At 40.1% G+C, this 12,468-nt stretch overlaps 1 protein-coding gene across 4 annotated transcripts in view; it reads left to right on the forward strand.

Moving 5' to 3' along the window:
• The window catches only part of LOC108401178 (sorting nexin-29), a 585,108-nt gene that overhangs the window by 101,777 nt on the left and 470,863 nt on the right, over positions 1 to 12,468 (forward strand). For all 4 annotated transcript variants that reach the window (XM_073215554.1, XM_073215556.1, XM_073215555.1 and 1 more), the window contains one exon: positions 12,296 to 12,414. In XM_073215554.1, coding sequence (XP_073071655.1) covers positions 12,296 to 12,414 — 119 coding nt within the window. The remainder of the gene's footprint in view (positions 1 to 12,295; positions 12,415 to 12,468) is intronic.

The following is a 12,468-nucleotide window of genomic DNA, read 5'->3' on the forward strand; positions in this document are numbered from 1 at the left end:
TGCGCCCCCCTCCATCCCTCTTGCCCCTTCTCTTCACTCAGATCTCCTGCTTCCTTCAGCTCCCATAGACTCTGACCTCCCTTCTTCAGGGAACCTTCTGCCACCTTCCTGACCAGCTCCACGAGTCTGAGCTGCCATTTTTTTTTTTTTTAATCTTTAATCTACACTTACATGAAGAATACTATGTTTACTATGCTCTCCCCTATATCAGGTCCCCCCTAAAAACCACATTACAGTCACTGTCCATCAGCATAGCATAATGTAGAATCACTACTTGTCCTCTCTGTGTTGTACAGCCCCCCTCCCCTTTCTCCCTCCCCCCACTATGCATTGCTAATCTTAATACCCCGCTTCTTCGTCCCCCCCTTATCCCCCCCTGCCCACCCATCCTCCCCAGTTCCTTTCCCTTTGGTACCTGTTAGTCCATTTTTGGGTTCTGTAATTCCACTGCTGTTTTGTTCCTTCAGTTTTTCCTTTGTTCTTATACTCCTCAGATGAGTGAAATCACTTGGTATTTCTCTTTCTCTGCTTGGCTTATTTCACTGAGCATAATACTCTCCAGCTCAATCCATGTTGCTGCAAATGGTAGGATTGTTCCTCTTCTTATGGCTGAGTAGTATTCCATTGTGTATATGTACCACATCTTCTTTATCCATTCATCTACCGATGGACATTTAGGTTGCTTCCAATTCTTGGCTATTGTAAATAGCGCTGCGATAAACATAGGGGTGCATCTGTCTTTCTCAAACTTGATTGCTGCGTTCTTAGGGTAAATTCCTAGAAGTGGAATTCCTGGGTCAAATGGTAGGTCTGTTTTGAGCATTTTTGTGAACCTCCGAACTGCTTTCCACAATGGTTGAACTAATTTACATTCCCACCAGCAGTGTAGGAGGGTTCCCCTTTCTCCACAGCCTCGCCAACATTTGTTGTTGTTTGTCTTTTGGATGGCAGCTATCCTTACTGGTGTGAGGTGATACCTCATTGTAGTTTTAATTTGCATTTCTCTGATAATTAGCGATGTGGAGCATCTTTTCATGTGTCTCTTGGCCATCTGTATTTCTTTTTTAGAGAACTGTCTGTTCAGTTCCTCTGCCCATTTTTTAATTGGGTTATTTGTTTTTTGTTTGTTGAGGCGTGTGAGCTCTTTATATATTCTGGACGTCAAGCCTTTATCGGATCTGTCATTTTCAAATATATTCTCCCATACTGTAGGGTTCCTTTTTGTTCTATTGATGGTGTCTTTCGCTGTACAGAAGCTTTTCAGCTTAATGTAGTCCCACTTGCTCATTTTTGCTGTTGTTTTCCTTGCCCGGGGAGATATGTTCAAGAAGAGGTCACTCATGTTTATGTCTAAGAGGTTTTTGCCTATGTTTTTTTCCAAGAGTTTAATGGTTTCATGACTTACATTCAGGTCTTTGATCCATTTTGAGTTTACCTTTGTATATGGGGTTAGACAATGGTCCAGTTTCATTCTCCTACATGTAGCTGTGCAGTTTTGCCAGCACCATCTGTTGAAGAGACTGTCATTTTGCCATTGTATGTCCATGGCTCCTTTATCAAATATTAATTGACCATATATGTTTGGTTAATGTCTGGAGTCTCTAATCTGTTCCACTGGTCTGTGGCTCTGTTCTTGTGCCAGTACCAAATTGTCTTGATTACTATGGCTTTGTAGTAGAGCTTGAAGTTGGGGAGTGAGACTCCCCCTACTTTATTCTTCTTTCTCAGGATTGCTTTGGCTATTCGGGGTCTTTGGTGTTTCCATATGAATTTTTGAATTATTTGTTCCAATTCATTGAAGAATGTTGCTGGTAATTTGATAGGGATTGAATCAAATCTGTATATTGCTTTAGGCAGAATGGCCATTTTGACGATATTAATTCTTCCTAGCCATGAGCAGGGGATGAGTTTCTATTTGTTAGTGTCCCCTTTAATTTCTCTTAAGAGTGACTTGTAGTTTTCAGAGTATAAGTCTTTCACTTCTTTGGTTAGGTTTATTCCTAGGTATTTTATTCTTTTTGATGCAATTGTGAATGGAATTGTTTTCCTGATTTCTCTTTCTATTGGTTCATTGTTAGTGTATAGGAAAGCTACAGATTTCTGTGTGTTAATTTTGTATCCTGCAACTTTGCTGTATTCTGATATCAGTTCTAGTAGTTTTGGAGTGGAGTCTTTAGGGTTTTTTATGTACAGTATCATATCATCTGCAAATAGTGACAGTTTAACTTCTTCTTTACCAATCTGAATTCCTTGCATTTCTTCGTTTTGTCTGATTGCAGTGGCTAGGACCTCCAGTACTATGTTAAATAACAGTGGGGAGAGTGGGCATCCCTGTCAGGTTCCCAGTCTCAGAGGACATGCTTTCAGCTTCTTGCTGTTGAGTATAATGCTGGCTGTGGGTTTATCATATATGGCCTTTATTATGTTGAGGTACTTGCCCTCTATTCCCATTTTGCGGAGAGTTTTTATCATGAATGGATGTTGAATTTTGTCAAATGCTTTTTCAGCATCTATGGAGATGATCATGTGGTTTTCGTCTTTCTTTTTGTTGATGTGGTGGATGATGTTGATGGATTTTCGAATGTTGTACCATCCTTGCATCCCTGGGATGAATCCCACTTGGTCATGGTGTATGATCCTTTTGATATACTGTTGAATTCTGTTTGCTAATATTTTCTTGAGTATTTTTGCATCTACATTCATCAGAGATATTGGTCTGTAATTTTCTTTTTTGGTGGGGTCTTTGCCTCGTTTTGGTATTAGCGTGATGTTGGCTTCATAGAATGAGTTTGGGAGTATCCCCTCCTCTTCTATTTTGTGGAACACTTTAAGGAGAATGGGTATTATGTCTTCTCTGTGTGTCTGATAAAATTCCGAGGTAAATCCGTCCGGCCCTTGGGTTTTGTTCTTGGGTAGTTTTTTGATTACCGTTTCAATTTCTTTGCTCATAATTGGTTTGTTTAACTTTTGTGTTTCTTCCTTGGTCAGTCTTGGGAGGTTGTATTTTTCTAGGAAGTTGTCCATTTCTTCTAGGTTTTCCAGCTTGTTGGCATATAGGTTTTCATAGTAGTCTTTAATAATTCTTTGTATTTCTGTGGGGTCTGTCGTGATTTTTCCATTCTTATTTCTGATTATATTGATTTGTGTTGATTCTCTTTTTCTCTTAATAAGTTTGGCTAGAGGCTTATCTTTTTTGTTTATTTTCTCAAAGAACCAGCTCTTGGTTTCATTGATTTTTGCTATTGTTTTATTCTTCTCAATTTTGTTTATTTCTTCTCTGATCTTTATTATGTCCCTCCTTCTGCTGACTTGAGGCCTCATTTGTTCTTCTTTTTCCAGTTTTGATAGTTGTGATGTTAGACTATTCATTTGGGATTGTTCTTCCTTCTTCAGGTGTGCCTGGATCACTGTATACTTTCCTCTTAAGACTGCTTTCGTTGCATCCCACAGAGGTTGGGGCTTTGTGTTGTTGTTGTCATTTGTTTCTATATATTCCTTGATCTCTATTTTGATTTGTTCATTGATCCATTGATTATTAGGAACTATGTTGTTAAGCCTCCATATGTTTGTGAGCCTTTTTGTTTTCTTTGTAGAATTTATTTCTAGTTTTATACCTTTGTGGTCTGAAAAATTGGTTGTTAGAATTTCAATATTTTGGAATTTATTGCGGTTCTTTTTGTGAGCTAGTATGTGGTCTATTCTGGAGAATGTTCCATGTGCACTTGAGAAGAATGTATATCCTGTTGCTTTTGGATGTAGAGTTCTACAGATGTCTGTTAGGTCCATCTGTTCTAGTATGTTGTTCAATGCCTGTGTGTCCTTACTTATTTTCTGCCCGGTGGATCTATCCTTTGGGGTGAGTGGTGTGTTGAAGTCTCCTAAGATGAATGCATTGCAGTCTGTTTCCCTCTTTAGTTCTGTTAGTATTTGTTTCACAAATGGTGGTGCTCCTGTGTTGGGTGCATATATATTTAGAATGGTTATATCCTCTTGTTGGACTGAGCCCTTTATCATTATGTAGTGTCCCTATTTATCTCTTGTTACTTTCTTTGTTTTGAAGTCTATTTTGTCTGATATTAGTACTGGAACCCCTGCTTTCTTTTCACTGTTGTTTGCCTGAAATATGTTTTTCCATCCTTTGACTTCTAGTCTGTGCTTGTCTTTGGGTTTGAAGTGAGTTTCTTTTAAGCAGCATATAGTTGGGTCTTGCTTTTTTATCCATTCTGTTACTCTGTGTCTTTTGAATGGTGCATTAAGTCCATTTACATTTAGGGTGACTATTGAGAGATATGTACTTATTGCCATTGTAGGCTTTAGATTCGTGGTTAGCAAAGGTTCAAGGCTAGCTTCTTTAGTATCTTACTGCCTAACTTAGCTCGCTTATTGAGCTGTTATATACACTGTCTGGAGATTCTTTTCTTCTCTCCCTTCTTATTCCTCCTCCTCCATTCTTCATACATTATATGTTTTGTTCTGTGCTCTTTTTAGGAGTGCTCCCATCTAGAGCAGTCCCTGTAAGATGCCCTGTAGAGGTGGTTTGTGGGAAGCAAATTCCCTCAGCTTTTGCATGTCTGGGAATTGTTTAATCCCACCATCATATTTAAATGATAGTCGTGCTGGATACAGTATTTTTGGTTCAAGGCCCTTCTGTTTCATTGCATTAAGTATATCATGCCATTCTCTTCTGGCCTGTAGGGTTTCTGTCGAGAAGTCTGATGTTAGCCTGATGGGTTTTCCTTTATAGGTGACCTTTTTCTCTCTAGCTGACTTTAAAACTCTTTCCTTGTCCTTGATCCTTGCCATTTTAATTATTATGTGTCTTGGTGGTGTCCTCCTTGGATCCTTTCTGTTGGGGGTTCTGTGTATTTCCGTGGTGTGTTCGATTATTTCCTCCCCCAGTTTGGGGAAGTTTTCAGCAATTATTTCTTCAAAGAGACTTTCTATCCCTTTTCCTCTTTCTTCTTCTTCTGGTACCCCTATAATACAAATATTATTCCTTTTGGATTGGTCACATAGTTCTCTTAGTGCTGTTTTGTTCCTGGAGATCCTTTTATCTCTCTGTATGTCAGCTTCTATACGTTCCTGTTCTCTGGTTTCTACTCCTTCAATGGCCTCTTGCATCTTATCCATTCTGCTTATAAATCCTTCCAGGGCTTGTTTCACTTCTGTGATCTCCTTCCTGACATCTGTGTTCTCCCTCCGGAGTTCATCCCATTGCTCTTGCATTTTTCTCTGCATCTCTGTCAGCATGTTCATGATTTTTATTTTGAATTCTTTTTCAGGAGGACTGGTTAGGTCTGTCTCCTTCTCACGTGTTGTCTCTGTGATCTTTATCTGCCTGTAGTTTTGCCTTTTCATGGTGATAGAGATAGTTTGCAGAGCTGGTACGAGTGACAGCTGGATGAACTGTCCTTCTCGTTGGTTTGTGGCCTTCCTCTCCCCCTTCACGAGGCGCTGGGTCCTCGCAGGTGTGGATGTGGTCTGGATGTTGTCCTGTGTCCTCTGGTTTCTATTTTAGGAAGTTGTCTTTGGTATATTTTCATAATTCTATGTGGTTTTGGGAGGAGAGTTCCTCTGCTCTACTCACGCCGCCATCTTGGCTCTGCCTCTCCTGAGCCGCCATTTTATACCTACTCACAGGATTATTTGATTCATATCAGTGTCCCCCACCAGCCTGTCAGCAGCCCAAGGGCGGGATGAACAAGGCTTGCTGGCTCTTTTGCCAGCGCAAAATAGATGTGAGCACGCTAACTGGCACAGAGCAGGTGCTTATAAACACTGGTAGACAGGATGAATGCAAGAGGTCTTGGATCTGGACAATACACCTCTTTAAAAAAATTTTGTTTATTAAGGTATGAGTGATATACACTCCTATCAAGGTTTCACATTAAAAAACAATGTGGTTACTACATTTACCCAAATTATCAAGTCCCCGCCCATATCCCAATGTAGTCACTGTCCATCAGTGCAGCAAGATGTCACAGATCCACTGTGTGCCTTCTCTCTGCTACACTGTTTTCCCCATGGCCCCCCATAGCATGTGTACTAAACATAATACCCCTCAATCCCCTTCTCTCTCTCTCCCCACCCACCCTCCCACACTCCTCCCCTTTGGTAACCACTAGTTCTTTCTCAGAGTCTCTGAGTCTGCTGCCATTTTGTTCCTTCAGTTTTGCTTCATTGTTATACTCCACAAATGAGGGAAATCATTTGGCACTTGTCTTTCTCCGCTTGGCTTATTTCATGGACCATAATATCCTCCAGCTCCATCCATGTTGTTGCAAATGGTAGGATTTGTTTCTTTCTTATGGCTAAATAGTATTCCATTGTGTATATGTGCCACATCTTCTTTATCCATTCTTGTACTGATGAACACTTAAGTTGCTTCCATATCTTGGCTATTGTGAAAAATGCTGCAATAAACATAAGGGTGCATATGTCTTTTTTAATCTGAGAAGTTGTATTCTTTGGGTAAATTCCAAGGAGAGGGATTCCTGGGTCAAATGGTATTTCTATTTTTATTTTTTTGAGGAACCTCCATATTGCTTTCCACAATGGATGAACTAGTTTACATTCCCGCCAGCAGTGTAGGAGGGTTCCCCTTTCTCCACATCCTCACCAGCATTTGTTGTTCTGAGTCTTTTTGATGCTGGCCATCCTTACTGGTGTGAGTGATAGCTCATTGTGGTTTTAATGTGCATTTCCCTGATGATTAGTGATGTGGAGCATCTTTTCATGTGTCTGTTGGCCATCTGAATTTCTTCCTTGGAAAACTGTCTCTTCATATCCTCTGCCCATTTGTTAATCATGTTATTTGTTTTTTGGATGTTGAGGCATGTAAGTTCTTTATATACTTTGGGTGTTAACCCCTTGTCAGATATGTCACTTACAAATATATTCTCCCATACTGTAGGATGCCTTTTTGTTCTGTTGATGATGCCCTTGGCCGTGCAAAACCTTTCCAGTTTGATATAGTCCCATGTGTTTATTTTTGCTTTAGTTTCCCTTTCTCGAGGAGATGCGTTCAGGAAGAAGTTGCTCATGCTTATATTCAGGAGATGTTTGCCTATGTTGTCTTCTAAGAGTTTTATGGTTTCATGACTTACATTCAAGTCTTTAATACATTTTGAGTTTACTTTTGTGTTTGGGGTTAAACAGTAATCCAGTTTCATGCTCTTGCATGTAGCTGTCCAGTTTTGCCAACACCAACTGTTGAAGAGGATGTCATTTCCCCATTGTATGTCCATGGCTCCTTTATCATATATTAATTGACCATATTGGTTGGGTTTTTATCAGGGCTCTCTAGTCTGTTCCATTGGTCTATGGGTCTTTTCTTGTGCCAGTACCAAATTGTCTTGATTACCATGGCTTTGTAGTAGAGCTTGTAGTTGGAGAGCATAATTCCCCCTGCTTTATTCTTCCTTCTCAGGATTGCTTTGGCTCTTCGAGGTCTTTTGTGGTTTCATATGAATTTTAGAATGATTTTCTCTAGTTTGTTGAAAAATGCTGTTGGTATTTTGATAGGAATTGCATTGAATCTATAGATTGCTTTAGGCAGGATGGCCATTTTGACTATATTAATTTTTCCTATCTACGAGCACAGGATGTGTTTCCATTTATTGGCACCTTCTTTAATTTTTCTCATGATTGTCTTGTAGTTTTCAGAGTATAGGTCTTTCACTTACTTGGTTAGGTTTATTCCTAGGTATTTTATTCTTTTTGATGCAGTTATGAATGGAATTGTTTTCCTGATTTCTCACTCTGCTATTTCATTGTTAGTGTATAGGAATGCCACAGATTTATGTGTATTAATTTTGTATCCTGCAACTTCACTGAATTCAGATATTAGATCTAGTAGTTTTGGAGTGGAATCTTTAGGGATTTTTATTTACAGTATCATGTCATCTGCAAACAGGCACAGTTTAACATCTTCCTTGCCAGTCTGGATGCCTGTTATTTCTTTGTGTTGTCTGGTTGCCATGGCTAGGACCTCCAGTGCTATGTTGAATAGAAGTGGGGAAAGTGGGCATCCTTTTCCTGTTCCCCGTCTTAAAGGAAAAGCTTTCAGCGTCTTGCTGTTAAGTATAATGTTGGCTGTGGGTTTGTCATATATGGCCTTTATTATGTTGAGGTACTTGCCCTCTATACCCATTTTGGTGAGAGTTTTTATCATGAATGGATGGTGAATTTTGTTGAATCCTTTTTCAGCATCTATGGAGATGATCATGTGGTTTTTGTCCTCTTTTTTGTTGATGTGATGGATGATGTTGATGGATTTTTGAATGTTGTACCATTGTTGCATCCCTGGAATAAATCCTGCTTGATCCTGATGGATGATCTTTTTGATGTATTTTTTAATTCAGCTTGCTAATATTTTGTTGGGTATTTTTGCATCTATGTTCATCAAGGGTATTGGTCTGTAATTTTCTTTTTTTGTGGTGTCTTTGCCTGGTTTTGGTATTAGAGTGATGCTGCCCTCATAGAATGAGTTTGGAAGTATTCCCTCCTCTTCTATTTTTTGGAAAACTTTAAGAAGAATGGGTATTGGGTCTTCACTGAATGTTTGATAAAATTCAGCGGTGAAGCCATCTGGTTCTGGAGTTTTCTTCTTAGGTAGTTTTTTGATCACCAGTTCAATTTCGTTGCTGGTAATTGGTCTGTTCAGATTTTCTGTTTCTTCTTTGGTTAGCCTTGGAAGGTTGTATTTTTCTAGAACGTTGTCCATTTCTTCTAGGTTATCCAATTTGTTAGCATATAATTTTTCATAGTATTCTCTAATAATTCTTTGTGTTTCTGTGGTATCTGTAGTGATTTTTCCTTTCTTATTTATGATTCTGTTTATGTGTGTAGACTCTCTTTTTTTTTGATCAGTCTGGGTAGGTGTTTATCTATTTTGTTTATTTTCTCGAAGAACCAGCTCTTGCTTTCATTGATTCTTTCTATTGTTTTATTCTTCTTGATTTTATTTATTTCTTCTCTAATCTTTTTTATATCCCTCCTTCTACTGACTGTAGGCCTCGTTTGTTCTTCTTTTTCTAGTTTCATTAATTGTGAGTTTAGACTGCTTATATGGGATTGTTCTTCTTTCTTGAGTTAGGTGTGTATTGCAATATCCTTTCCTCTTAGCACGGTCTTGACTGCATCCCACAGATTTTGCGGTGTTGAATTATTGTTGTCATTTGTCTCCATATATTGCTTTATGTGTGTTTTTATTTGGTCATTGATCCATTGATTATTTAGGAGCATGTTGTGAAGCCTTCATGTGTTTTGTGAGATTTTAAAATTTTCTTTGCGTAATTTATTTCTAGTTTCATACCTTTGTGGTCTGAGAAACTGGTTGGTACAATTTCCATCTTTTTGAATTTACTGAGGCTCTTTTTGTGGTCTAGCATATGATCTATTTTTGGAAATGTTCCATGTGCACTTGAGAAGAATGTGTATTCTGCTGCTTTTGGGTGTAGAAATCTGTAGATTTCTGTGATGTCTGTCTGTTCTAATGTGTTGCTCAGTGCCTCTGTCCCCTTACTTATCTTCTGTCTAGTTGATCTGTCATTCAAAGTGAGTGGAGTGTTGAAGTCTTGTAGAATGAATGCATTGCATTCTATTTCCCCTTTTAATTCAGTTAGTATTTGTTTCACATATGTAGATGTTCCTGTGTTGGGAGCATAGATATTTATAATGGTTATATCTTCTTGTTGGATTGACCCCTTCATCATTATGTAATGTCCTTCTTTGTCTCTTGTAACTTTCTTTGTTTTGAAGTCTATTTTGTCTGATAGAAGTACTGCAACTCCTGCTTTTTGCTATTAGTTGCATGAAATATCTTTTTCCATTCCTTTACTTTTAGTCTGTGTATGTCTTTGGGTTTAAAGTGAGTCTCTTGTAGGCAGCATATAGTAGGGTCTTGTTTTTTTATCCATTCAGTGACTCTTTGTCTTTTGATTGGTGCATTCAAGCCATTTACATTTAGGGTGATTAGTGATAGGTATGTACTTACTGCCATTGCAGGCTTTAGATTCGTGGTTACCAGAGCTTCAAGGTTAACTTCCTTACTATCGAAGAGTCTAACTTAACTCACTTAGTATGCTATTACAAACACATTCTAAGGGTTCTTTTTTCCCCCCCTCCTCCTTTTTCTTCCTTGTCCATTCTTTATATATTAGGTGTCTTATTCTGTACTCTTTGTCTATCCCTTGATTGACTTTAGCGATAGTTAATTTAATTTTGCATTTGCTTAGTAATTAGGTGTTCTACTTTCTTTACTGTCATTTATTACCTCTGGTGACAGCTATTAAACCTTAGGAACACTTCCATCTATAGCAGTCCCTCCAAAATAGACTGTAGAGATTGTTTGTTAGAGGTAAATTCTCTCAGCTTTTGCTTACCTGGAAATTGTTTAATCCCTCCTTCAAATTTAAATGATAATCTTGCTGGATAAAGTAATTTTGGTTTCAGGCCCTTCTGTTTCATTGCATTAAATGCATCATGCCACTCCCCTCTGGCCTGTAAGGTTTCTGCTGAGAAGTCTGATGTTAGCCTGTTGGGCTTTCCTTTGTATGTGATCTTATTTCTCTCTCTGGCTGCTTTTAATAGTCTGTCCTTATCCTTGATGTTTACCATTTTAATTACTATGTGTCTTGGTGTTGTCTTCCTTGGTTCCCTTGTGTTGGGAGATCTATGGATCCCCATGGCCTGAGAGACTATCTCCTTCCCCAGATTGGGGAAGTTTTCAGCAACTACCTCCTCAAAGACACTTTCTATCCCTTTCTCTCTTCTTCTGGTACCCCTATAATGCGAATATTGTTCCATTTGGATTCGTCACACAGTTCTCTCAATGTTCTTTCATTCTTAGAGATTCTTTTTTCTCTCTGTACCTCAGGTTCTTTGTATTTCTCTTCTCTACCTTCTTTTTCATTTATCGTCTCCTCCACTGTATCCAATCTGCTTTTAATACCCTTCATTGTGCTCTTCAATGATTGAATCTCTGACCGGAATTAATTCCCAAGTTCTTGAATATCTTTCTGTACCTCCGTTAGCATGTTAATGATTTTTATTTTGAAGTCCCTTTCAGGAAGATTTATGAGGTCTATGTTATCTTTCTCAGGGGTTATATTAATTTTACTCTGAACTAGGTTCCTTTGGCGTTTCTTATTTGTATATGGTGCCCTCTAATGTCCAGAAGCTCTACTTTCTGGAGCTGCTCAGCCCCTGAAGCAATGTCAGTGGTTGCAGGGGAGTGGTATTGTGGTATTGGTGCCTGTGGGGAGGAAAGAGCTGTTTCCTGCTTCCCGGCTGGTATGCCTGTCCCCACTGCCTGAACCAGTGGGCCGAGCACACAGGTATAGCCTCTATGCTTTGCATTTGTAGTTGCTGTAGATAGAGCTTCCCTCTGGCTGGCCTAACGCCAGGGTAGGGTGTGCTGGTTTGCAACCCAGATGGGGCTGGCCGGGAGAAAGGCGCAGTAGGCTGCCTATCACAGAGGGCGTTCTTGGAGCTGTGTAGTCCCAGGGAGCTGGAGTATGTGGAAATTGTGAAAGCTCCCAGCCTTCTGGGCAGAGTGCACCCAGACAATTTTGTCTACCTGTCCTTTCTCCTGAGCAGTAAGCTCTGTGCAATCCTTGCCCCTTTAGCGCCTTCTTCTTAGGGCTTCCTTGTTAGGAAGTCTCTCAGACTGCCCACCTTTCTTTTGTCCCAGAGCAGCTGGATATGGATCCCTGCTTTCCACAAGCGGCTGGAATCTCAGTCTCTCCAGGAATTCTGCCTGTCTTAGTTTTCCAATTCCCTAGTTACGAGAGTATGATGAAAGCACCTTGAAATGTAGGTTTGTGCTCCCAGATTAGATCTCTGGAGCTAGGTATTCAGCAGTCCCTGGCTTCCACTCCCTCCCTGCTCCATTTCTCTTCCTCCAGCCAGTGAGCTGGGGTGGGGGAGGGGCTCAGGTCCCGCTGGGCCTCAGCTTTGGTACGTTATCCTGTTCGGTGAGGTCTGCTCTTTTCTCCAGGTGTATGCATTTTGGTGCAGTCCTTTCCTGTTGCTTTGTCAGGATCAGTTGTATTAATTATATTTTCGTCTTAAATGCGCTTTTAGGAGAAGCCTCTGTCTCACCTCTCACGCCGCCATCTTTAATCCTGATGATACACTTCTATTCCCGGCCCATGTCTCCTTCTGTTTTCAGCCCTGTCACGGCCTGGTTAGTTCCCAAGAGGCAACTTGTGAGAGGCTGGCAGATGCTTGTGGTGATCTGAGCCCGCAGGGGCTGTCCACCCTGTCACACAGCTGTCTTCTTTCATCTTAGGCCACTGGATGGGTCCACCTGCCTCTCCGAGATACACACCTGGGCTCCACTGCAGGTGCTCCACGGCGACATTGATGTCCTCTTTCCAGTCAGCGCAGTGGGCTCCTATGACCCTGCAGGTGGGTGTTTCCTGCTTACTCTTTTCCTCCCATATGAGCTTTGGCTCCAAGAGC

The sequence above is a fragment of the Manis javanica genome, chromosome 10 (assembly GCF_040802235.1).
Source record: "Manis javanica isolate MJ-LG chromosome 10, MJ_LKY, whole genome shotgun sequence".
Classification (NCBI taxonomy): domain Eukaryota; kingdom Metazoa; phylum Chordata; class Mammalia; order Pholidota; family Manidae; genus Manis; species Manis javanica.